Below are 25,947 nucleotides of genomic sequence, written 5' to 3'. Positions count from 1 at the left end.
TTAGAAATTATGGTAATATCTTCATTAAATGGTGCATATCATTTACCAACACCAAATTTTTAATTCGAACAAAAATTCCACGCATCAGCTAATTTTCAGCATTATCAATTACCAACACAATTCATTCAGCAGCCACTCCAAACTACAGCATTACTCATTGCGACAATAATCTCAAACAATACCAATCATTATAGAAGTTATGTGAATAAAAATAACATATTACATTTATTATTTTGTTCTGAGCCACATGCAATGTTTAATTACTTCATATACTTTAGTTCGGTTTTTAAAAGAGAGATTTCAAATGATAAAGGTGATCTTTTCCTGTTAGTTACAATAGCTTTATGTTGCTATATTATCAAATTTTTTGAATATGTTCCATTAAACCGTCTATATATGAAGGTAATTCTGAATACTTTGACAACATCTTTGTCTAACCCAAAAAAGTATTCTATCTTTCCTTTCTTGCATATATTAGCCTGCCAATTGTTTATGTATTTCAGTACGTATAGAGAAAACTAATGTACAAAACAAATATTTTTATTAAGGTATCTATTCTTGGCAGAAAGTACAGAACTTTTCTTATGGTTATGGAGCATGACTGCAAATAAACATCATATTCGTTCAGTTTCACTTCAGTCAATAGCACATCATCTAACGCTTGACATGGCTAAAGAAAAAATTTATTGGCGAGTTTCAAACGGAAATCTTTTTTCTTGTGATTACTATTCCCATAATGTAATTGATTTTGGAACTTCAGGAGGTCCCATGGCAGTATTTGGGGATTATATTTATATCATGACTAGTGTTGGACGAAGTGTCGTTAGTGTCCATAACACAACAGATCAACGTACGAGACGTAAATTTTTTCTTCCTGTAAACAACGCTTCTCTTGATTTGGCTGTAGCAATACACAGTATCACTCCTGACTCAAACGGTAGGTAAATATTTACCTATTTGACATAATAATCTAAGACTTGCAAAACTCCCACGCTAATGTTCATAAAATAGAAAGACGTTAAAAGTTCAAAGTTACATTGCCTTAGTAAACGGTTGTTCTTCCTTCCAAAATTATAGAAAATTTGATGAACATTAAGTTCAAAGTGCAAAGTGTCTAATTTGGACATTTTGCCGTTTGTCTATTCTTATCAAACTTCTTGGGTGTTAAATTTAAGTCTTTATTGTTTCTTACATCATTTAAACAATTACTTGGGCTTGAAATCAGTCTTAAATAAAAAAAATCATGAAAATAGATTGAAAGACAAAAACGTCCAAATTGAGCATGTTGTGCAGTGAGCTTAATGTTTATCAAATTTCTTAAAATTTCAGTATATTGCAAAACAGAGTTTAAACTTTTACATCTTTGGATTAAACTAGATTTGAAACTTTTCATTTTCTTTGTGCATGCTGTTCAAATTGAGGCGATTACGAAGTACTCTCATGGTTTTCGAGATTAATTGTTTATTCATTTTACTTTAAAGGCATGCCAAAATACATGAGCTTTGACACATTTTGTGAGAACTACTGATGAATTGATAATTTTCTAAACATTTTTCATTTATCTTACTTCTTTAGTATATCCCTTAAAGTGTATCAAACAGCCAGCAAATTTGTTCATACTCTGTAAATTTTCAACATTTATTTAATTGTTTTGTTTTTACGAAATGCGTAACACTAAAAATACCAACATTGCATAACAAACTTGCTTGCTGAGTACGTCAACGTGCATACTGAGTGACAAATTGTGTTCTTTGAGGAAGAATATGTTTCGTTTAAAATCCCTGGTTGATTTTATTTTTAATTTTATTGATGGATATAGCGACAAGCACTTTTCACTTTCCTTTGTGTGGACCGTACACATACTATCGTAAAATTAATGGGACATTGAACTGCACGTGTATGGAAGGATACTCAGGAGAATGTAACTCGTGCCAAGGTATGGATTTATTACTGTCTTTATGAAGATTTTTTATCACCGATCATGGATAAAGAGCATCTCTGTGCGGTTTTAAAACTTTGTTCTTTGTTGAGAATCCTGAGCTGTTCTCTGTGCTGTTGCTTCTGTGCAAGGAATTTGCTGCATCTACATTTTACATGTGACCACAAAAATAAGGCTCACAGCCACACATACAAGTTCATCATTATCAATACAATCAAGCAGGAAATCAGTAATAAATTTATGAAAAGCTTCAATACACTTAAAACTTCCTAAGCACACAACATTGAAAGTGTATGGTTCTCTAAATGACAATAGCATATGTTAGCATTAACACATTTTGAGTTTCTCTACATTAAGGAGGGGTTAGGGTTAGGGTTAGGGTAAGGGTTAAGGTTAGGTTTAACACTCCTCCTAAAGTTAGTAATCTCTTTATGGCCCTGCTAACCTAGATACACCATATTAGACTGTCTTGAGTTTATTATTGCTTGGCTTTCGTAAACTAAGAATTCTGTAAATCCAAACTTAAAAAAGCATTCTGACAGATATGTATCCAGACCTCCTAGATGAGATAAATTTTCAAAATTCCAATAATATATCCTGTTGGAAACTGTACGATATACTATTATATTGCTCTATGTATAGAACTCATAAAGTAGTGAGTTTATCTCGTTCGAAATTTAAATTTATTCTATTATGTTTACACTATGAGTAACAAGGCTGAAGCAAAGGCAATGGAGCATAAGAAACGGAAACGTCATCAAAATACTAAACTTTTTGGGAGAAAGTTATATCACTTAAAGTCCCAACAATTTTTCTAAGCTTACAGGCCGCGCAATTAGTCATTCGCCGCTTAGTTTGGGAGGTATGCATTGATAATGTTCATTCATACATATCTTGTTAATTTTCGATGTAAGGAAATTGGGTTTTACTATTAAGCATTCACTACCTTTAAAAACCTAAATAAGCAATACTTTTAAGAGGTACAATAAATAAAGACAAAAAATGTATGTAAATAATGTGTAATAACGTTTTTCAGTAGATGGCATTAAATTTCTACTGGGTTTAATAAAATTTCAAATGACTTTCTTACCATTCAATTTAACGCTAATAGAGTTAGACTGGAATTTTTTATTCAGACATAAAAAAATTTCATGTAAGCACACATTACAATGAAATTGACTTTAATCTGGAAAATTAGGAATGTTAGTTAAAATGGGCGTAAAAATGAGCTGTATTTGACAGCTTACCTCAAGTTCATGCACATTTTTGGTGTTATGGTTTCCTTATTTTAATATTTCTTTCTCCATTACAATATTATGGAATGAATTAGTCTAAAACAGACAGTTGATTATGCACAATATAAATACATAACAAATCCACATCAACACTTAAAGATTATTATAACCATCCATTTAAACACAAAGGTTTCCCCTTATGATTAAAATGTCAAGTGTTAGCCGGACTACATAAGCTTCACAATCAATTTCTTTTATTTCTTTTACAAGTTCTATACAATTTTTTTAAGAATTGTATTCTATTATACTTTACTCTGCAATTTGTGGCTACTCTACAAAACCAGCTCAAAGACCCTCCTCATTCCCTAAAAACCCTTAAGGTATTGAAAGACTTGTTTTAAACAACATCTGTCTGCAAAACACAATCCTGCCTGTTTAAGCATTTTTAATCAGCTTTTACAGTTTAAAAGTGCATAGTAAATATTCTATTCTATTCGTACAAATCATTCTAAAAATAATTACTTGTTATTGTTGTCTTATTTATTTTTTCATTCGTCTAGGAAGCTGTCCTTATAATTGGTGGCATATAGAATCATCTTGTTATTTCTTCAGTGGAAAAAGAGCAACATGGAAGGAAGCAAGAAAACTTTGTCAACTGATGGGAGGAGATCTTGCTGTTCCAACGAATAAGGCTGAGAATAATGCCATTTACAGAACCCCCTTAGAAACTCCTCATTTTATTGGTTTGTATCGCAATAAAAGCGACGATCAGTTCTACACAGTTCAAAATGGCAAGCCCAGTTTCCCATCATGGTATTGGAAAGATTCTCATTATGTTGATGTAGAGTACTGCGTTGTAAGTTATAAATCCAAGTGGTATGATGTTGGATGTTGGCAACCTTATAACTTCATCTGTCAACGTGAGAGACGTAATTTAAGCTGTGAGTAGCTTCTATAATTATCAATACATTAGGTACTTTACATAAATGTACTATTTTGTGGTAAAATTGGTGCATTCTTTAGTTATTGTTTTCCTGCCAAAAAATTGTTAGAACTAGATAACTCATTCGAAAATGTAGCAGATTGTTGAGCACTAAAAGCGAATTCTCACCTTTTTGTGCAACTAAGAGTGATTCAATCAATGGCCCAAGGTGAAATGTTAATGGCATGAAGACAAATAATTCCCTTATCGCCAAAAATAATTTAACATATTCAACTAATATTAATGTGGTACCAAATTTGGCCAATCTGAAAAAATGCAAGTATATTGGCTCATACTTAAAGATGTCAATTCAATAAAGAACTGATATGCAGGGAATGGTCACTTTAATACCAAAACTAATTGCGAGTTATGTTTAGTAATAGATTTGCCCGAGTAAATGTATCAAAAACGGAACCTTAGATAAAGCTTCCCCAAACTTATATAAATTCAAAAGACCTGCTTTTAGGCAATAATGAAAATGCCATACCTTCTTAGCCATTCCTATTTACATAACTTCTTTATCTGTCACGCCCTACTGCTGAGCACATTAGGTCATAAAACATGAATATTCGCACATATATAAATATTCAACCCCCCCTCCAATCAACGTTCTAGTTTTGGACCTGGTCGTAGCCAACCTGCTTGTATTTAGTCTTGTTTTGTTGGTTTTTCTGTGTTTATTTACTTAGAAAACAATAAATTTGAAAATAAACAGTGCTTGATGGAACAATGAATAAGGCTTGATTGAATAACATTTTTTTAAAATTTTACGGATGGATGCAACGTCTCCAAATACCGCTGCTTTTCATACCAAGATATGCATATCAATGACGACATGCTTGGATCAAATATGATTTTTCCATTTCTTGTAAAAATTTTTTTTAAAGGATTTATTGCGGGTAAACCGTCGAGCTTGTTTGGTATAGATGATATGCTTTAATTTCATATAATTTTGTTAGTAGATGCATTTTCATTTGCAAAGGTAATCCAACATCTTGAATTAACAAACTCAAAATTTCTGACACTTGCAACGACAGGATATGATGATTAATATGCCTCTGTTGTGTGAATTTTTCCAAAGCTAATCTCATTGCTTTAAATGGCTAAGTTGTTTTTCGTTTTTTTTTATTAATGATGAAAATAATTCAAAATAGCAACCGTCGTGGGTACACGTCACACTTCATAATTCATAGTCCTATTAGCTATGTAAGAACTAGGTTTGATTTATATCATAAATGCCGCCTTATCAATCCCACTACCAGATTTAACTTTCTTTATGTGTGGTTCTGCTTGTAGCCCTTGATGAGCAATCTTCTATTGTGTACAGTAAATGATCGTTAATTAATGTATTCTGTTAATAGACTCATTCTTGTTTTCAAAAATCAAACGTAGTCTGTTTGATTTACAAAAATATTTGTCTAAACGAATCTAGAAAGTTGTGTTACAAATAAATTACTAATACATAAAGTCCCAAAAATCACAGATCTCACGATACTCTCATTTGTTACAGAATTTATTTGACGTTTTAGATGTTGATTTGTTCATATCAAATACATGTATTATAATTTTAGGACAACTATGTTTTTACATTCTCGTAAAATCAATTAAGAAATATTCAAACCTAATAAATTAAACAAAAAATTTCATATTTATTTATTACACATCTTTAAATTAGACATAAAAGTGCTTAATTTATGGTACACATATTCAAACAACTTTATTGTGAAACATTAGATATCAGCGAATGTCAGCCTTCTCCTTGTGGCAAAGATCAGTCATGCATAAATATCCCAGGCTCTTACATATGCCTATGCTACACTGGATACAAATTTGACAAATCCAAAAAGAAATGTATCGGTAAGTTGGTCTTTCTAGATCTTTTAACTTATGTTGCAAGCTTACGTGACTTCATGAAAATTCTTTGAAAAACTGCTTGAACTGTTAAAATATGGGAAATGCCTGACAAGGTCTTGTGTTCAAGTGCACAAATTATTAGCTAACTCAAGAAGGGCGTTTCTCGAAAGTCTCTGCTGATTAAGTGAATTAAAAGCTAAATAGATAACAATTAGTGGTTTATGTTACATTTGAACTGACTTAAGCTTGTTTAAAGTGAGCATTTTATGTGAAACCAACATAAAGTTGGCATTCACTTAATTAGAATTCAATTTATAAGTAAACACAGTGAAATGTGGTTCTGATTGGTCAATAGCTGTGTTTTCATTAGTCTGTGCAAAACAGATACGAATTCAACCAATCAAATCAATCAAATTGCAAATCGATCACAAATGCATTCTAGGGGTAAAGTTAAAACGTCTGTTTTCAATTTGTCTGTTCACTTTATTGTTGCTTTATAAAAGAAATAAATGATGTTTTCGTGTTTGCACTGGCTTATGCAAACCTTAGAGACGTTTTGTGAGAACTTTCAAATTCTCGATCAGCTCTCAAGCTCTAACTTCCAAAGGTCTCCTCGGGGATGGCATAAGCCTGTGCAAATACATTAAACAACTTTTATTTCTTAACTAAAGGCCACGTCATTGTTTATAATATTCTTAGGTTGTTGGTTTAAAATATGTCATCTGTCATTTGAGTTATTGCATATGGTCAAAAAATTATGTGTAGTGCAAAAGTGCAATTGCCATTTTTCATGTAGCTATTGCTGAAAAGGGTAATTAATTATTTTAAATAAAGTTTATCAATCAATCAACAATGACAACAGCAAGCACATAAAAAGAAAGTAGATTGGAGATATAGTAGGTTTAGCATTGAATTTTCAATTGAATTACTCTTATTGCAGTATTTTCCCCTGAATTTAAGAAAAATTAGTTGTCGTTACATTTCCTTATAACTTTAAATTTCTGACAAAAATTATCAGTGGGGGAGATCATCTCTGATCTACTACCTCCCTGAGATTCCCGTTTAATATAAAAATCTTTTAGTTTATCATTTACCATCAAGTAGGCAATCAGTTTGAAATCAATATAAAGGAAACAATATTGTCCATAGTAGTATTAGTTTTGATTACATTAGCTACCCGTCACTGGAATTTTAAAAAACTTTATTTAGTCTGCCTGACCCTGACATCAAAAAATGTTGGTCAAGTGATTCTAGGAATTTTTTTGTAATAGTAGTCTCAACATTTTTGATGTATACATGGTGATATGTTTCATATATGATACAAATGGTGTATGATATATGATGAATGAGTATTTTTGTGTGAATTTACTGAATTTTGCTTGTATTCTAAAACTTCAATCACACTCATTCTCAAAGATTGCAACACAGAAATCGCGCTCCTACCAAGTAATGGCAATTTAATGTATTCAACAATGGCATGTTTTTTTGCCAAAATATTTCAAATTATAGCTACGCCATGAAAATTTGCGAGGGGATTTTGAAACTTCATTCGATGTGTGTGGTTAGGGGTAAGCCTTTAAAAAACAGGCATTTGTCTTAATGTTTATTTCAAGTTATTACAGCTTTTTTGACTTTTTATTATTATAGATGCCAACGAATGTCAGTCTTCTCCTTGTGGCGAAGATAACTCGTGCATAAATATCCCAGGCTCCTACGAATATCGATGCTCCACTGGATACAAACTTCACAAATTTAAAAAGAAATGTATCGGTAAGTTGGTCTTTCTAGATCTTTTAACTTATGTTGCAAGCTTACGTGACTTCATGGAAGTTCTTTGAAAACTGCTTGAACTATTAAAATATGGTAAATGCTTGACAAGGTCTTGTGTTTAAATGAACAAATTATTAGCTAACTCAAGAAGGGCGTTTTTCGAAAGTCTCTGCTGATTAAGTGAATTAAAAGCTAAATAGATAACAATTAATGGCTTATGTTACATTAGAACTGACTTAAGCTTGTTTAAAGTGAGCATTTTATGTGAAACCAACATAAAGTTGGCATTCACTTAATTAGAATTCAATTTATAAGTAAAGACAGTGAAATGTGGTTCTGATTGGTCAATAGCCGTGTTTTCATTAGTCTGTGCAAAACAGATATGAATTCAACCAATCAAATCAATCAAATTGCAAATCGATCATAAATGCATTTTAGGGGTAAAGTTAAAACGTCTGTTTTCAATTTGTCTGTTTCACTTTATTGTTGCTTTATAAAAGAAATAAATGATGTTTTCGTGTTTGTACTGGCTTATGCAAACCTTAGAGACGTTTTGTGAGAACTTTCAAATTCTCGATCAGCTCTCAAGCTCTAACTTCCAAAGGTCTCCTCGGGGATGGTATAAGCCTGTGCAAATACATTAAACAACTTTTATTTCTTAACTAAAGGCCACGTCATTGTTTATAATATTCTTAGGTTGTTGGTTTAAAATAAGTCATCTGTCATTTGAGTTAACACATATGGTCAAAAAATTATGTGTAGTGCAAAAGTGCAATTGCCATTTTTCATGTATCTATTGCTGAAAACGCTAATTAATTATTTTAAATAAAGTTTATCAATCAACAATGACAACAGCAAGCACATAAAAAGAAAGTAGATTGGAGATATAGTAGGTTTAGTATTGAATTTTCAATTGAATTACTCTTATTGCAGCATTTTCCCCTGAATTTAAGAACAATTAGTTGTTGTTACATTTCCTTATAACTTTAAAATTTTTGACATAAATTATCTTTGGGGGAGATCATCTCTGATCTACTACCTCCCTGAGATTTCCGTTGAATATAAAAATCTTTTAGTTTATCAAGTACCATCGAGTAGGCAATCAGTTTGAAATCAATGTAAAGGAAACAACATTGTCCATAGTAATATTAGTTTTGATTACATTAGCTACCCGTCACTGGAATTTTAAAAAACTTTATTTAGTCTGCCTGACCCTGATATCAAAAAATGTTGGTCAAGTGATTCTAGGAATTTTTTTGTAATAGTAGTCTCAACATTTTTGATATATACAAGGTGATATGTTTCATATATGAAACAAATGGTGTATGATATATGATGAATGAGTACTTTTTGCGTGAATTTACTGAATTTTGCTTGTATTCTAAAACTTCAATCACACTCATACTCAATGATTGCAACACAGAAATCGCGCTCCTATAAAGTAATGGCAATTTAATGTATTCAACAATGGCATGTTTTTTTGCCAAAATATTTCAAATTATAGCTACGCCATGAAAATTTGCGAGGGGATTTTGAAACTTCATTCTCTGTGTGTGGTTAGGTGTAAGCCTTTAAAAAACAGGTATTTGTCTTTCTGTTTATTTCAAGTTATTACAGCTTTTTTGACTTTTTATTATTATAGATATCAACGAATGTCAGTCTTCTCCTTGTCGCAAAGATCAGTCATGCATAAATTTCTCAGGCTCCTACGCATGTCGATGCTCCACTGGATACAAACTTGACAAATCCAAAAAGAAATGTATCGGTAAGTTGGTCTTTCTAGATCTTTTGACTTATGTTGCAAGCTTACGTGACTTCATGAAAGTTTTTTGAAAACTGCTTGAACTATTAAAATATTGGAAATGCTTGAGAAGGTCTTGTGTTTAAATGAACAAATTATTAGCTAACTCAAGAAGGGCGTTTCTCGAAAGTCTCTGCTGATTAAGTGAATTAAAAGCTAAATAGATAACAATTAGTGGTTTATGTTACATTAGAACTGACTTAAGCTTGTTTAAAATGAGCATTTAATGTGAAACCAACATAAAGTTGGCATTCACTTAATTAGAATTCAATTTATAAGTAAAGACAGTGAAATGTGGTTCTGATTGGTCAGTAGCCGTGTTTTCATTAATCTGTGCAAAACAGATATGAATTCAACCAATCAAATCAATCAAATTGCAAATCGATCATAAATGCATTTTAGGGGTAAAGTTAAAACGTCTGTTTTCAATTTGTCTGTTTCACTTTATTGTTGTTTTATAAAAGAAATAAATGATGTTTTCGTGTTTGCACTGACTTATGCAAACCTTAGAGACGTTTTGTGAGAACTTTCAAATTCTCGATCAGCTCTCAAGCTCTAACTTCCAAAGGTCTCCTCGGGGATAGTATAAGCCTGTGCAAATACATTAAACAACTTTTATTTCTTAACTAAAAGCCCCGTCATTGTTTATAATATTCTTAGGTTGTTGGTTTAAAATATGTCATCTGTCATTTGAGTTATTGCATATGGTCAAAAAATTATGTGTAGTGCAAAAGTGCAATTGCCATTTTTCATGTATCTATTGCTGAAAAGGCTAATTAATTATTTTAAATAAAGTTTATCAATCAACAATGACAACAGCAAGCACATAAAAAGAATTTGAAACTTCATTCTCTGTGTGTGGTTAGGTGTAAGCCTTTAAAAAACAGGTATTTGTCTTTCTGTTTATTTCAAGTTATTACAGCTTTTTTGACTTTTTATTATTATAGATATCAACGAATGTCAGTCTTCTCCTTGTCACTCTTTTTGCTTTTGCTGTAATGCTCCAGGCTCATTCCATTGCATACGACGTGGATGGGGTAATTGTTGGCTGTCTAGAGAGAGTTGTAAGTTTTATAAATGCTCTATGACAAATGTTTATACTATCCAAAGCTATAAGAAAGATTCCTGCAAAATATAGACAAAAGACCGAAGCAAAGAATTTAACTAGTCTATATATAATAGATGGTTACATTTTATCAGCAAATGAAGCATGTTGAAGTTCTAAAGTTCATTGTAAAATTTTTTCTTTGTATTTTTTTTAAAGTTGGTTGGCGAGGAGATTGCCTCCGTTGATGATGTTGCCAAAAAATTTGAAAAGGTTATACAAAGGTGAATTTAAATTTTTTCTTACGATGTTCATGTATAAAATTAAGAACCTCATAGAATTTTTTACTAAATTTCACGAAAATATTTCAATTCATTTTTCATTATTGCAAACGAAACGATATTCTTTGATTTCCAGCAATCTGATTGGCTGCAGTAGCGGGCATCTTTCTACGATACCTAAATTATGATCCAAAAGTGATATTTTTAGCAATAAGTTGGTTACAAAGTGAAATTTAAATTTCTAAAATTGATTTAAAAGCGATGTAAATTGTTCAACGATGAAGCACAGTGTATTCAGATGAAAGTCATCATAGCAAGACTAAATTTTACTGTCCTGAAGAAGTAAAATTTGTAGAAAAAAAATCCAATTTTCTTTTCAATATCAAGCTGTGTCGGCTATTTTACAACGCAAATTTCTTTATAATAAAAATAAAAATATGTTATTTACCGTTTAGGTCGGTCTTCACGGAAAAAATATTTTCACAAGGTCTTAAAGGCTCTGGTAAATAATATACATTTATTTCTATTTAGCGGTCCAAAGCGATATTTATTTGATTTCCAGCAATTTGATTGGCTGCATGGGCGGATAGCTTTTTACGCATATCTGCCCGTGGGCACAAATGTAATTTTTTTGCAATGTTATTGCTTGCGAATTGAAATGTAAATTTTTAAATATGATTTAAAAGCGATGTAAATTGTTGAACGAGTAGGCAGGATGTCTTAAGATGATATTTATCATAGCCAGAGTGAATTTTACTATCCAGACGAAGCAAAGTTTGTAGAAAATCCAATTTTAGTCTCAACATATCTTTTCGCAATGTATTTGTTTACGAAGTGAAATGCAAATTTTATAAAATTGATTTGAAAGCGATGTAAATTGTTTAACGAATAAGCAAGGTGTATTCAGATGAAAGTTGTCGTTGCAAGAGTGCATTTTACTGTCCAGACAAAGCGAAGTTTGCTGAAAGGCATCCAATTTTAGTCACAACATTAAGTTGCAGACCTTGTGAAAATATTTTTTCCGCATACGGACCTCCCAGCCGGTAAATACGTATTATACAGGGGCGGATCCATGGGGTATCCAATGTGGCACTGGAAACGGTCAGAATTCGACAAAAAACCTTGAAATTCAGACATTAAACATATATTTTCTTAGTTTATTCAGTTTATTGAGTCTATTTTTTAACCAAAAACACTAAAAAATAACACATGAAATGCACTTGTTGACGTACTCGAAATTCGCATTAAGCGACAGATTTTATAAATCATCGTATTATTACGCCGTTTAGATTTGTCTAATGTAATACGATTATCCTACAAAACGTAACTCGATTGCTGTTCGGAGTCCAGTTTTGCTGTTACAGTGGTATACAGAGCGTTGCCGCTGGCGCACTTCACCTTGAGAAAGCGTTGCCGCTGGCGCACTTCACCTTGAGAAAGCGTCGTTTCTAGCGCACCTCACAGTTTGAGAAGGAGTATACACAAATCTAAGCGCCCCAGCCTTAGCTCGCTTACGTACTTCTTGTAATTATGCTAGCATAATTACAGCGAAGGTCAAACCCAGGACAACGGCAGGAGCCAAAGACGGCGCGGCCGGCCGTCGGGGGTCTATTATTTAGAGAGATATACTCTCATAGAGTAATCCAAACGTTCGACAGCCATGATGCAGGGCAAGAACAAGTGTGCGTGGTTTCTACCCGAAAAGCTCACCACATGTGGGCGAAGCTCCATAGGTGAATACTGTGGACTTCATATGAAGCGATTAAGTGAAGGCGGGTGACTTCCACAACCATGTCGTAAGTGTAGCGTCAGAACACAGGCAAAAACTATCCTTTGTCAAGCCTGCGGTGCGGATAGGGTGCATCATAAGCTCATTTATAAACAGAAACAAGCAACAAAGAGATTTGCTAGAGTACTCGCCGAATTAATTTCGATTTAGAGAATTATCTCGCGTAAGATATAGCACTAAAATTTGCGACACTTGAGATGAATACTGTCGAGAAACTTCTGCAACTATATGACATAGGTGTAATCAGTGGACACGGGCTGAACGCCTCTCTTAACGCTCATCAACCTCCCGCTGACCCGACACCCACGCCAAAAAATGTCACTCCGCGTATCCCAAAACCACCCAAGCGCATGCCTATCCCAAAACCGCGCAAGCGCAGGCCCGCCGAGCCTATTGATGATGAGATGAACGCATACATCAATGAGCTTCTGGCTGAATCTAAACCACGACGCCCCACAAGGGCTACCCCCCACCACCTACTGAACTTAAGTGTGATGAAACGAAGGCTTTTAGCTATCATCTGAGAGCCTGGAAAATGCAGGTGCCGAACGGGCACCCCTCCGAACGCAACTTGATGGCTATCCTCAGAAACGCCCTACCCTGCATCAAACGCAAACTCGTCGAGGAGCTATTAGCTCTACGAGGAGTTAAGTTCTAGTTGGCTGTAGAGGTTGAGCTTCGGAACGATGAAGCAAATGGTACTGAAGTGCTTCAAGCACCAGTGTTCCGGACAAAGCAGATCACGCTGCTACAGGAGCATGAGATTCCGCAAGCCCTACATGAAGCTTTCCAACAATCCTGGAGAGATTGGGAAAGTTCACTCGGGAAGGGTCTGGGTGGATAGTGGATCGTGTCAAAACACTCTGGCTTGACATCGCTCACTATCAGCCTTTACGCGGAGGCTCATACCTTCCTCTCCCCACCGGCGTCAAAAATAAGAAGGCAATCGTCAACGTGAAAAACAAAGACGACGACTGCCTCCGCTGGTCTCTAAGGGCTGCGCTGTTTCCTGCAGCTAAAGACCCGCGACGGCCGGGCAAGTATCCCACTGAAGACGGCCTTGACTGTGCGGAGCGCACCCACACCACTCTCTCAGCTCGAACGAGTAGAGCCTGAGAACGACCTTGCTATCAACGTGTACGGGTGGGAAGGCGGCGTCGTTCCTTGCAGTCTAAGCAAAGTAGAGAGAGCTCGCAAGACTGTGAATCTCTTTCTCGTCTCGGATTCGAAAAATCCTGAGAAACACCATTACACTTGGATCAAGAACTTCAACCGCTTTCTCAACCAGAGTGGTCCCCATCAGCTGCACTTCTGTGAGCGTTGCCTTCAAGGCTTCGCCAGGCAGGTTTTGTTGGAAGAGCATAAACCTGAATGTCGAGGCATAAACCAGGCCGCGGTTGCTATCAGAATACCAACCCCCAGAAGCAAATGACAAAATCCGCCTTGAGAACTACCACAAGCAGCTCAAAGCGCCCTTCATAATCTACGCAGACTTCGAGAGCCTGCTTTTTAAGACCGAGGGCCCCGCGCTTAACCCCGAAAAGAGCGGCACCCAGCAAACTTCCAGACACGAGACATGCTGCTAATCATTCATAGTCGTTCGTTCGGATTGGGAAACTCAGCCGCCGCAGCTCTACCGAGGGCCCGACAAGGCCAAGCATTTCCTGGAAGCGCTCCAAGAAGAAGAGCGCAAGATAAAGACGGTGTTGGCTAACCCCGAACCTATGCACATGACAGGAAAGGATTGGGGGAGCCACAGGAAAGCCACAAATTGCCACGTCTGCAGCAAGCCCCTCGAAGGCAATTCCGTGCGAAACCACTGCCACATTACTGGCAAGTACCGAGGTGCGGCCCACAATGAGTGCAACCTGAAGTTGCAGCTCAACCCGAATATGACAACCTTACAGGTTGTCTTTCACAACCTGCGGGGATACGACAGCCATCTCATCATGCAGACTAACGCAAAGACTGAAAGGAAGATCACCTGCATCCCCAACAACGCCGAGAAATAAATCTTCTTCAGCATCGGCCAGGGCCGATTCATCGACAGCGCCCCGTTCATGCTCTCAAGCCTGGATCGCCTGGTGAAAGCCAGCGACCCGCAAGACATTCGCATCACAGCAGACTACGAGCTGAACCTCCAGAGGCGTACCCCCTTGCTCGGGAAGGGGATCCACCCCTACGAGTACATGGACAGCTGGCCCCGATTCGACGAGGAGGCCCTCCCGCCGAAGGAGGCTTTCTACAGCAAGCTCTCCGGCGAAGGTATAACCGATGGTGACTACGCCCACGGAAAAGGGGTCTGGGAGGCCTTCGGCTGCACAAACCTCGGTGACTACTACGACCTCTACCTTTGGACCGATGTCCTCCTCCTCGCTGACGTCTTCGAGAACTTCCGAAAGCTGTGCCTCGAGCGATACCGGCTAGACCCGGCCCACTATTACACGAGCCCGGCCTAAGCTTGGATGCTCTCCTCAAGCACACAGGGGTGGAGCTCGAGCTGCTCACCGACATTGACATGCATCTCTTCATCTAGAAGGGCCTGTGCGGTGGGATCAGCATGGCCAGCAGGCGCTTCGCCAAGGTCAACAACCCCAAGGGCCAGACTACGATCCTGGGGAAGCTCCAAAGCTGGATCCAGTACTACGACGCCAACAACCTGCACGGCTGGGTGATGTCGCAGCCGCTGCCAAGAGGCGCGTTCGAGTGAGTCGCCAAAGAGGATGTGAAGGCGGCCCTGGACCATCCTGTGGATGCAGAGAAGGGCTACATTCTCGAAGTCGATCTGGAGTATCCAGAATAGCTGCATGACGAGCACAATGCATATCCGTTAGCGCCAGAACGCCTGAAGGTCGACAACGCGTGGATGTCGGATTACCAGCAAAATCTCCTCAAACAGATGTATGGGGGTGCGTCTCACGAGGTCGAAAAGCTGGTCCCCAATCTGCGCGACAAGGCCCAATACGTCTTGCACTATCGGAATCTACAGCCCTCTCTTCAGCTTGGCATGCGCCTGAAAAAGATTCACAGAGCGCTCCGCTTCGATCAAAGCCCATGGATGGAGCTCTACATCCGGAAAAACACCGAACTCCGGAAGAAGGCAAAGAGTGACTTTAAAGTCAACCTCTACAAGCTTCTGAATAACAGCGTCTTTGGCAAGACGATGGAAAACCTCCGAAAGCGTGTCGATGTGAAGCTTCTCCGAAGAAGCGAAATCGAGAAACTCCGCAAACTTATCGCCAAGCCGACATACAATCGGCATCTCATCTTTGGCGATGCGGGAGACCTCGCAGCCCTTCACATGAATAAAAGCAGTCTGCTGCTCAACCGGCCTGTCTTCGTGGGCATGAGCATTCTCGACCTCTCGAAGCATCTGATGTACGTCTGTTACTACAACCATCTCAAGGTGCAGTAATGGTCGTCAGCAGAGCTCCTCTACACCGACACCGACAGCCTTATGCTGGAGATGCAGACTGAGCACGTGTACGCCGACATGAGACGCAACGCCGGTTAGTACGACACCAGCAACTACCCCAAAGACCATCCGCTGTTCAGCACAGCCAACAAGAAGGTGCTGGGGAAATTGAAGGACGAGTGCGCTGGGGTGCCAATCGCTGAGTTTGTGGGGCTCAGGCCCAAGATGTACTCTATCCTGAAAGCCGATGGTCTGAAGGAGCGCAAAGCCAAAGGTGTTAAAAAGGCGCTATTTGAAGCAAAGTGCTTCCTCCACGGTATGGATGTGCTGCGCAGTCGTGGGCATCAGATCTTCGGCGAGCATGTCAACAAGACATCGTTGAGCCCGCTGGACACGAAGCGCTGGATCGCGGCCGATGGGATCTCTACCCTAGCATACGGGCATAGGGAAGCCGGTGCCGCAGGCGAATAAATAATAAATGCGTAGTTATGCTGATGATTAGTTCTGATGTGATAATTACAGTAGAAGAGCTGCTCCACGGCTAAGCGTAAGGTAGTACCTGGTAGTGAAACCTTTCATAAAAAGCGTGACAGGACCCCATCAACTAAGCCAGCGGTATTTCGGTCCCAAAGGGAACCACTTGGAGCTCCTCGCGTACAATCGCGCACTTGGGCCCATCGGTCAAATAATACAACACAGGCTTCCCACCCTCAAACACAGCTTGCTCGACCTGATAGGAGGTCACACTCCATAAAGGATTGGTCGCCCTACGCCATTCGCCACCCTCAAGTTCGCCAAGCGCATACAAATACCGCACCACAACATCCGATGGCAAGCGTCGCTCTTTGAAACCAACTGGACGAAGCGCCGGCGCAGCGGGTTTGGCCTTAACGCTCTTCTTCCGATTCGAAGGGGAAGGCTTTTCGCCCGTAAAACGGGTAGTTTCATTATTGAGCGCTTCAACCACCTCAGTTAATCTTGATACCCATTCTTTGTTCCGAGTTGAAGGCTCAGCCAGCTCGCGATGATACTGGTAACCGAACAATCGCTCCGCCAAAGTTCGGTTAAATCTTTCTACCATCCCCTGATCTCTATAAACTCCAATCTTACCCCGTTAAAATTGTGACACCATTTTTATCACACGCTTTTTGCACAGCCCCGCGAAACTCCGAACCAGGTTCGATTTGTAAAATTTTAGGCCTTCGAAGAGGCCCACGGGCATAATTAGACTCTAACGCCTTCCCAACCTGAGTCGCTGTCTTGTCTGTGATTGCTTAGGCCTCCTTATACCGACTTGCTACGTAGACGACCGTCAATGCGTATTTGAATGTGCGTCTTCCGACTCGATCGTGAGGCAGATACAAGAGATCGGCCTGGTGGATCTCTTTTGGGGTGCTGATATCAAACTTAGGTCTGGGGATAGCACTTCGCACTGGTGCGGGAAAGTAGATCTGCCAGATGGCTTGTTAGCCATTCATGAGCCTCATCCTCGCCGACGCCAGCCTCTTTAGCCAGCTTTGGGGTAGCAGCAATGCCGCGCCAGTACCCCGCAGGACTGTAGTAGGCCTCTACGAGGCGTTCCTCAACGCTTCCATCCGTAGAAACGATTATTTTTCCTCCATTACGACGAGATTCGCTTTGGGAAAGAAACCTAGAAACAGCACTACCACATACACCACAGCACCCTGCAAGTCTGGGGTTGCCGTTAGTGTTTGCAACTATACCACTTATAACTGGTTGCAGTCTTTTGCAACGCATACAAAACGCGACCGTCATTTTCACTTGACTATGTTTTAGTTTGATGTGTTGTGTTCACCAAGCTTTTCTGATTTTATCAATTTTATCCGCGGCTTTGATTGCGAAATCAATAGGATTAATACCAAATGGAAGGGCACTATTCAAACCTCTTATTCTTCCTCCCTTTTTATCCAGAAGTTCACTCTTAGAAAGAAACTAGGAAACGCCTCTGTCACAGACTCGGCAGCGCCCGTTGGCTTTTTGTATATTCGATTTTTCCTTTGACAACAAGTTGACAACGTCTTTGGCTCCTGCCGTTGTCCTGGGTTTGACCTTCGCTGTAATTATGCTAGTTTAATTACAACAAGTACGTAAGCGAGCTAGGGCTGGGGCACTTAGATTTGTGTATACTCCATCTCAAACTGTGAGGTGCGCTAGAAACGACGCTTTCTCAAGGTGAAGGGCGCCAGCGGCAACGCTCTGTATACTATTGTTACAATCAAAAAGGCGACCGCAAATCTTACCATTGGACATGGTCAGTGAGCGCTTTCTTGCGCAATTTCGGTATTTTTATCCACAGTGACGTTATTCTAAAGGGTGTCTAACTAATTAAAGCTCACAATTTTGATCACCTGATTGTGGAAGATCACAGTTGGCCACGGTTGCGCAATATTTATCGCGCAATTTCATAGTAATTCGACTGAATTAAAAATTACTTAATCCTAATATCCACTCACGCGTGCCGTGCGTGTTGTCAGTTTATATTCGGACAATATTCTCGACAATTCCGGTTAAAAACATGGATTCCATTGCTTTATCGAAAGTCATCGACCTTTTTTAGCATTATAACTCGAAGGATATCACTTCACTAGTGAATTAATATTGCTTCGAAAACAATGCGAAAAAGCTATTTCTGAGGGACGAAATCGTTTAGGTGATTGTAAACAGATTACAGTGCAGCTGTGTGCGAATTTTGAAAACTACAGTTTCCTAAGAGTCAGAGAGAACGATGAAAATCAAAGGCTCCTTTTCTTAATTATTTCATGTTAAAGTATTTATGAGTCTTCTATTGTTTTTGGCTAGGATACATGATGATAGTATATTCATGATTCTAGCTAACTATATTATGCATTTCTTGTTCTGGCAAAAAATTGAATAATGCATGATGAAATGATTAATTGTGTGTTTTACAGTGTTTTCAAACTATAATATACCTAAGAAACCTAACCATTAACTTTACAAAGGAAATCGTCTACCAATAAAGTAAAATTATTTATAATTATAGATGTTATGAAATATGTGTTACTAATTGGTGTTTGTGTTATTTTATACATATGGTCTCACTATGTTTTCATGTGACATCAAAGTGCTATGATATACTATCTATATTGTTTTGACACTCGACTGTGCAGGAAATGTACTTACTATTTTACACTATTTGCATTTTTATACAAACATCATCAACCAGCTCCACTGAAAACCCTTATTCATGACCTTTTCTCTGATTTATCAAAATATGTGTTTATAATATACACCAAGTATTCTTATCATTTTTATGAAGCTTGAAAGTAAATGTAAGTTTGGTATTTATCACTTTCTTTCTTTGAATATTGCAAATACTTCTCTATGTTTAATACACTGGCTGATGGGAACTGTGTGTACAATGCATGCTCCATTTCACTGGTAGGGGATAAAAGTTTATCACTCCATCTGTGTTACCTTACCAGCATCGAATTTTTTTAGAATGCTAAATATTATGCTCACCAAAAACATAAGGATGGGGCATTTACATGTTTTCAAAATGCATTTGCTATGTGTTTGTCTGATACTTCCCTTTCAGTATGTGAATAGAACAGCCATATTGCAGCAGCTTTGGGAGAAGCTAAGAATAATGCATACAGTTTTATGTATTCATGAATGATGTGTATGTTCTCGTTGGTATCTGTTACATCCTGCATTATTAAATCATACTACCCAATTGCAATTGATTGTTTACCAGATTAGTATTCTCTTTGAACATTGCTTGTTTTATCATGTTCCATGCATACTACTTCTTGCACACAGGAAGAAAGATGATGCATTAATTTTTTGTAGTGTATTGTATTGTTCTTTTTACTTTTCATTGCAAAAAATAACGTGCTTCATCTTTCTATTGCTACCAAGGAACAATACTATGATTTTGACTGTTTTGATTTGATTATGGTGTAAGACTTGGCAAACACTAGTAGTAATTACAGACAAATTTAAAACTGGCCAAAATTTGCGGATTTTTTTCCTGTTCAGATCATGGATAGAGTTTTCCTATAATCCTTCATGTATACTGAAAGCAGGAAATCGCTTTTCTGAGAGTTAAATTTTTTTAAAATTTTATAGGTTATGAGGAAAGATCCTAGTGATGGGGAATCATGTCAAAGAAATACACTAAAAATCTAATTCTAATTGAAGAAGCTTTTCGTAAAATGTGTCGTAGAAAATTTAAAAGCTTATGTAGAAAATGCTGTGTGTTTGACATTTTTATCCATTGTTAAAATGTATCTGTAATACAAAACTACGTGTAACAAGTTGTAATCAACCATATTATCATATAAAGTAAATGTACATATTGTCATAATGTATAAAAAAAGTAAAATGATGAATTTTATTTCTGCTAAGAATAAAATATTATTGATAAATCAAATGATTTACTGAATTACATTATTTTTGATAATTTACAAATCAAGATGTAAGATTTTCTTTTGAAGTTACACAAAGTTATTGCGTGGATTCCGCGAGACAATGCTGGTGATTGCTACCTACCATGCCGCTTGTACTGCCCACCAACCAGAGATGATCGCGATTGCATTATAATAAAATTAATAAAATCTTTTTATGATGTGTTTCCAAAGGAGAGTCAAACCTCGACATACTTTGTAATTAAAAGAAATCTTGAAAAAATCAATCTATTGTAAATCTTGACATTTAGTTTTTGTGTTGGGACTGGTTATCCTTTGGTTAATTTACCAATAAATTGATGCATTGTAGGAATCAGAAATATCTGGAGTATAATATCGAAATAAAAATTAAGAATCATTTTGTCTCACTCAAATTGGATGACGATTTTAGAAATTGACGTCAGATATTGCATTCATTAATGATTATGTTTCTAATCATTTATGATTTATCAAGCATCAAGCACAGCATAAAGTACAATTTCTTCAATTTCAATGTTTATGATTGTACAATGAATGCATATTATAAATTATTAGTGAAAACATTTCATTTTTTTTGAAATTTTCCTTAGTACAGACTACAGCAAAAGTGAAGTGTTAATCTTTCTCATGACATATATCAGTGAGGAATCATAACCAGATCAGTGCGGTATCCCTCAGAAAGTTTTGGCAATTCAGAAAATCTACTATTATGTAACGTTAAAGTATCGTTTGCTTGACATTATTTCATATTATAAAATAAACACAATGAAACACGTGCGCTGATTGGTCTAGACCTGTGTTTGCATTAGTCTGGGAAAAACGATCTGAGCTCAACCAATCAATTCAATCAATCAAGTAAAGAGAATTTGCAAATTAATCATGACTATACGTTAAAAGAATATTATAACGGTTTTTTCTTTCGTATTATTGTTATTTTTTTTTAAAAAAATTAAAAGATGTTTTTCGTGTTTGCACTGGCTTATGCAAATCTTGTAGACGCTTGTGAGAACTCTTGAGCATGTGTAACCCTCGACCTTCGGTCTCAGGCTTGCACTGATCTGCTCTCGAGTTCTCCCAAAGGTCTCCTCGATTTGCATAAGCCTGTGCAAACACATGCAGTAAACATCTTTTATTTATTAATTTGTGTACGAATTACTTCATTTGTAAATAACATCCTTGCTTTATTAGACAAAATATTTACGAAATGCTAAAACGTCAATGGTTTTAACAGAATCTGTTTACAATAGAATACATTTACTATCCTAGATAAGAACATGAGACATTTTCATTTCATTATGCCTAAGAAAAAGGTTTAACGATTTTCTTTACCTTTTTTTAGAAAGAACACTTATAATTCGATCAAACCTTTTTAATCTTCGTCGTTAGGTCCTTACAGCTCAACAACATAACGACATAGTGACATGATTGCCGATGGTGTTATAACATTTAAGTAAAATACATGGAATGCTACTTGTAATACAAAACCTTAATAATTTTTTGAAGCCGTGATTTTACCCCAGAAACGCGAGAATTTACTCCAGACACGCTTGTGAAGTCAATCAATTATTACTATATGCGAGAGTCTCAAAACACTAAGCACGCGTGTCTCGGGTAAAATCTCGCGTATCTGGTGTAAGATTTGAGCTTTTGGTTTTAATTATTAGCTTTAGGTTCCATGTATTTCCGACTTCTTGTAAAAAATTTTTCTCGAAGGATTGTTTTGTAAATAAATTGTTGAGAGTATTTAATCTGGATGATACGCTATAATTTGACATAATTATGTTAGTCAATGCATTTCGTTTTGCAAAGTTAATTCAGCATCTTGAATTAACAGACTCTAAATTATTGATTCCACGTAAAGAAAGAATATAATAATTGATATGCATCTGATATAAGAATTTTTCCTATTAACAATCTTATTGTTTTTAACGCCTAAGTTGTTTTTCATATGTTTTTTATTGACGAGAATAATTCGAAATAGCTAATATCGTTCGTACACGTGACACTTTATAGTCCTATTAACTATGTAGGTACTAGTTATGATTTACACCTTAACTGCTACCTTAACAATCCTATTACCAGATTTAACTATTTTTATTTGCACTAGTACTTGTAGTGCTTGTAAAGCACTCTTCTTTCATGTACACGCAGTAAATGATCGTTAATTAATTTCTTCTGTTAATGTTGACCAAAAATTTCCACTGACTTTGAGACTATTACTTGTGTTTTTATGCAACATGTGAAACATTGGAATTACTAATAAATGTCTCATTTACATCGTACTTAAAATGTCACTTTCTTAATGTAACAAATAACTAGCGTGATATAGTAACCAGCAATTAGTTTGAGTGGTCAGCGTAGATATGTCTCTATTTAAAGAAGTCGTGATTTTCCCACTGACTCACGTATAATGTAAAAAACTTTGGCCACTTTTTTGCCTCCACTTGTTTACAGCTCAAAAACAACCGTAGTCTGTATGATTTAGGAAAAGATTTGTACTTCCATTTGTTACAGAGTTTGTTTGAAGTTTTAAATATTAATTAGTTCAAATCAAATATCAAAATTCAAGACAATTATTTATAACTTCTTTATGTACATAAATAATAGAGAATTATGTAATTTAAGACAATTACGTAATATGCAAAATTTAAGACAATCATGTATGTTCTTTAATTTATCATAAGATCTATTAGGAAATGTTCAAAAGCAACAAATAAAATGAAAAATGTTCACCTGGTACACATTTTTATATTAGACATAAAGTTGTTTATTGTATTGTACAAATTTTAAAACAATTTATCGTAAAACATTCGATACCGACGAATGTCAGTCTTCTCCTTGTAGCAAAGAACACTCGTGCTTAAATATCCCAGGATCATACGAAAGCCTATGCTCAAATAGACACATTTTTTCAAATCCAAAAAGAAATGTTTCGGTAAGTTGGTCTTTCTAGATCTTATATTATATGTTGCAAGCTTACCCGGCTACATAAAAATTCTCTAGAATAGACAAATTCATAATGTCATTATGGTCATTAAGACAATAACATCTAATACCAGTTAATACATTAAATATAATACATTATACATTAAATACATTTATACATTTAATACCAGTTAATACCAGTTATACATTTAATACCAGTTGCCTTCATACATTTGTTATACATTTAATACCAGTTGCCTTCATAGTCCTCTATGAAATAGTGTTGGTATTAGTACTGTACCACATTCCAGAAAAACTTTGCTACCAGGTCTTTTCATCATATTGCTAATAAAAAGGATCAAAACAAACTTTGCTCCATTTCATGGGTTGTTGTTGCAGTGACCGACCCCTGACTGTTTCTTTATACTCACTATCCACGGTGGATAAGGTCTTTTTAGCGTCAGGGATATTATTTTTTAAAAATATTGGTAAAATTTGGTAAATAATCTCATAAATTGACAATTACATAGAAAAGTATGTTGCGTTTCATAAACAAAACAGGAAAGCATCAGTATGTTTGGTGTTAAAGAGAGTGTTTGCAATTACGGCTTTCTTTGATGAACAAATTAATCATTTCGTTGTTATAAAACGTTGTTATTAATAGACGCCACATCATTTTTTGTCACAATGTGAGTTTATGTTATAAACTTATTTTATGGCTCACAGAAAGTTGATCGTTAATTTATTCTATTTACGAAGACGATGTTTACTCGATCCTCCGTCAGCATTTTCAGCCATTTAAGCCTCCGTCGTCTTTGCTCGTTTGGGATAGGAAACAAAAACTTAAAGTTTGTACACATTTAAACTGACATTGTAACCCTATTAATTTTAACTTTATAATGCAGAATATCATGAGAAACTTACGTACATCTGTGCACTCTTTTGTTCAGTAAAGCAACTCCCCCCCCTCCCCCCCCACTTCTACAGCAGGGCATGTTTTGGTCGGATGGTCAAAACGGAAATTATTTCATCACCAGAGCACGAGTATACGTCTGAGCAGGCGTCTTGAATTGAAAATTAAAAAATAAGCGTGATGGCCGACTGAGACCTTTAAAGCAAGTATTCTACAACATTTCTTTTTTGTTGCCGAATTAATATGATTTTTAACATCACACTGAGTTTGAATTGTTTAATACGCGAATATTTCTTTGAAGTTATTGAAAGAACTCGTTCACGAAGTCGAAAATACGTTAACACAACTGTTGAACAGTTCTGGCATTGCGGAGATTTTCGTTGCACAAGGTAGGGTGCTCTCACCAAAGTTTTTATCATTTGCTTCTTTATCAAAGATTTATTCCTTCATACAGGATTTTTTTTGCTAAGCTGTTGGAAAAAGTCGTTACAAGTAGTTAACAACCGTTGAAGACTTAATCCATTGCGAAATTTTTTGTGTCATATTTATGGTGTATGGCAATAATTTGTCAATCAAATATTTATACCTGCACTATGTAAGGCTGAAACACCCTTTGCAGTCGCTTTCGTCGCGCGAGATAGCGAACTGATGCGCGCACGTCATGGCCGATTGAACGTCGGGAACACACATGTACAAGCGAGCACTCCGTCATGATTGTATAAAGTGTTCTGAAAGAACAGTTAATTTGCTCCACATGGACAGTATTTAGAGAAGAATATGAATAAAATATTTGAACATGGAGAAGCCATTGCCGAGTAAAGACTACCGTAAAATATGCTGTGAAAAAAGAAGAAATGTAATCGTTTGTGTACTTGACCATATCTACCCAAATATTCACATCATTCCTGTGAAAAATGGTTAACGTCTACAGTGTAATCATATAATTGATTACATTATAATGGTGTAATCGATTTCCTAAGTTAAAAACGAAACGTTCGCTAAAGTTGATTTTATTTAACACAGTTTTATTGTTAAGTGGGTGTTTAACAAATTATTTGCTGGGCAATGATATTCATTTAAAAATTGAATAACTCATTGTAAAGCATTTTAAAATAACTTTCACATTATCAATATTCTAATATTGATAGTTCAATTTAGAATTTATAGTCCAGCAAAGAATCTGGTACTTCCACTTGTAACAGTGGACTCACCAATTTTAAATAATCAATTATTTCTACTTGCATTAAATTGTCAGAAAAATCATTTTGTTCTGAATGTGCTTCGTTAGAATTTTCTGATAACGTAAAAATATTGTTCGTACATTGTCTTAAATAAAATTCATTCTGCTCTGATTTCACCGTAAACTTATTATCTTCAATGTCATTTCCAGCATACTCCATATTTTGATATTCTTGTGCTGAATGTCCTCTGAAATTCTCATATCCTGATGTTGAATGATTATTGCTGTACAAATCAGATAGTTGGTTATGCCCTGAAGGGTCTTGTAGTATAACGTTAGAAAAATATTCTTGTAATTCATCGTCCATAGTTAACAGTTTTGAAGAAGTTTC

The 25,947-nt window shown here is 36.3% G+C and overlaps 1 protein-coding gene and 1 long non-coding RNA gene across 2 annotated transcripts in view; one reads left to right on the top strand and one right to left on the bottom strand.

Annotated features, from left to right (window-relative positions):
• The first annotated feature begins 529 nt into the window (after window positions 1-529).
• Window positions 530-20,481, top strand: LOC124454689 (pro-epidermal growth factor-like). Its single transcript, XM_047005466.1, has 6 exons — window positions 530-937; window positions 1,820-1,936; window positions 9,423-9,545; window positions 10,529-10,645; window positions 10,846-10,910; window positions 20,222-20,481. Exons 1-5 carry the CDS (start codon window positions 598-600, stop codon window positions 10,872-10,874), a joined length of 726 nt encoding a protein of 241 aa, XP_046861422.1. The 5' UTR covers window positions 530-597; the 3' UTR covers window positions 10,875-10,910; window positions 20,222-20,481.
• The window catches only part of LOC124454690, a 16,563-nt gene continuing 4,793 nt past the window's right edge, over window positions 14,178-25,947 (bottom strand). The window contains exons 2-3 of the long non-coding RNA XR_006951570.1: window positions 24,388-24,393; window positions 14,178-14,188 (exon numbers count right to left, since the gene is read on the bottom strand). This is a non-coding gene — a long non-coding RNA (uncharacterized LOC124454690). The remainder of the gene's footprint in view (window positions 14,189-24,387; window positions 24,394-25,947) is intronic.

This window comes from Xenia sp. Carnegie-2017, unplaced genomic scaffold (genome assembly GCF_021976095.1).
Source record: "Xenia sp. Carnegie-2017 unplaced genomic scaffold, XeniaSp_v1 HiC_scaffold_3, whole genome shotgun sequence".
Taxonomy (NCBI): Eukaryota; Metazoa; Cnidaria; class Anthozoa; order Malacalcyonacea; family Xeniidae; genus Xenia; species Xenia sp. Carnegie-2017.
The sequence above is the reverse complement of the archived record's forward strand: the minus strand, read 5'-3'. Positions and strand labels throughout refer to the sequence as shown.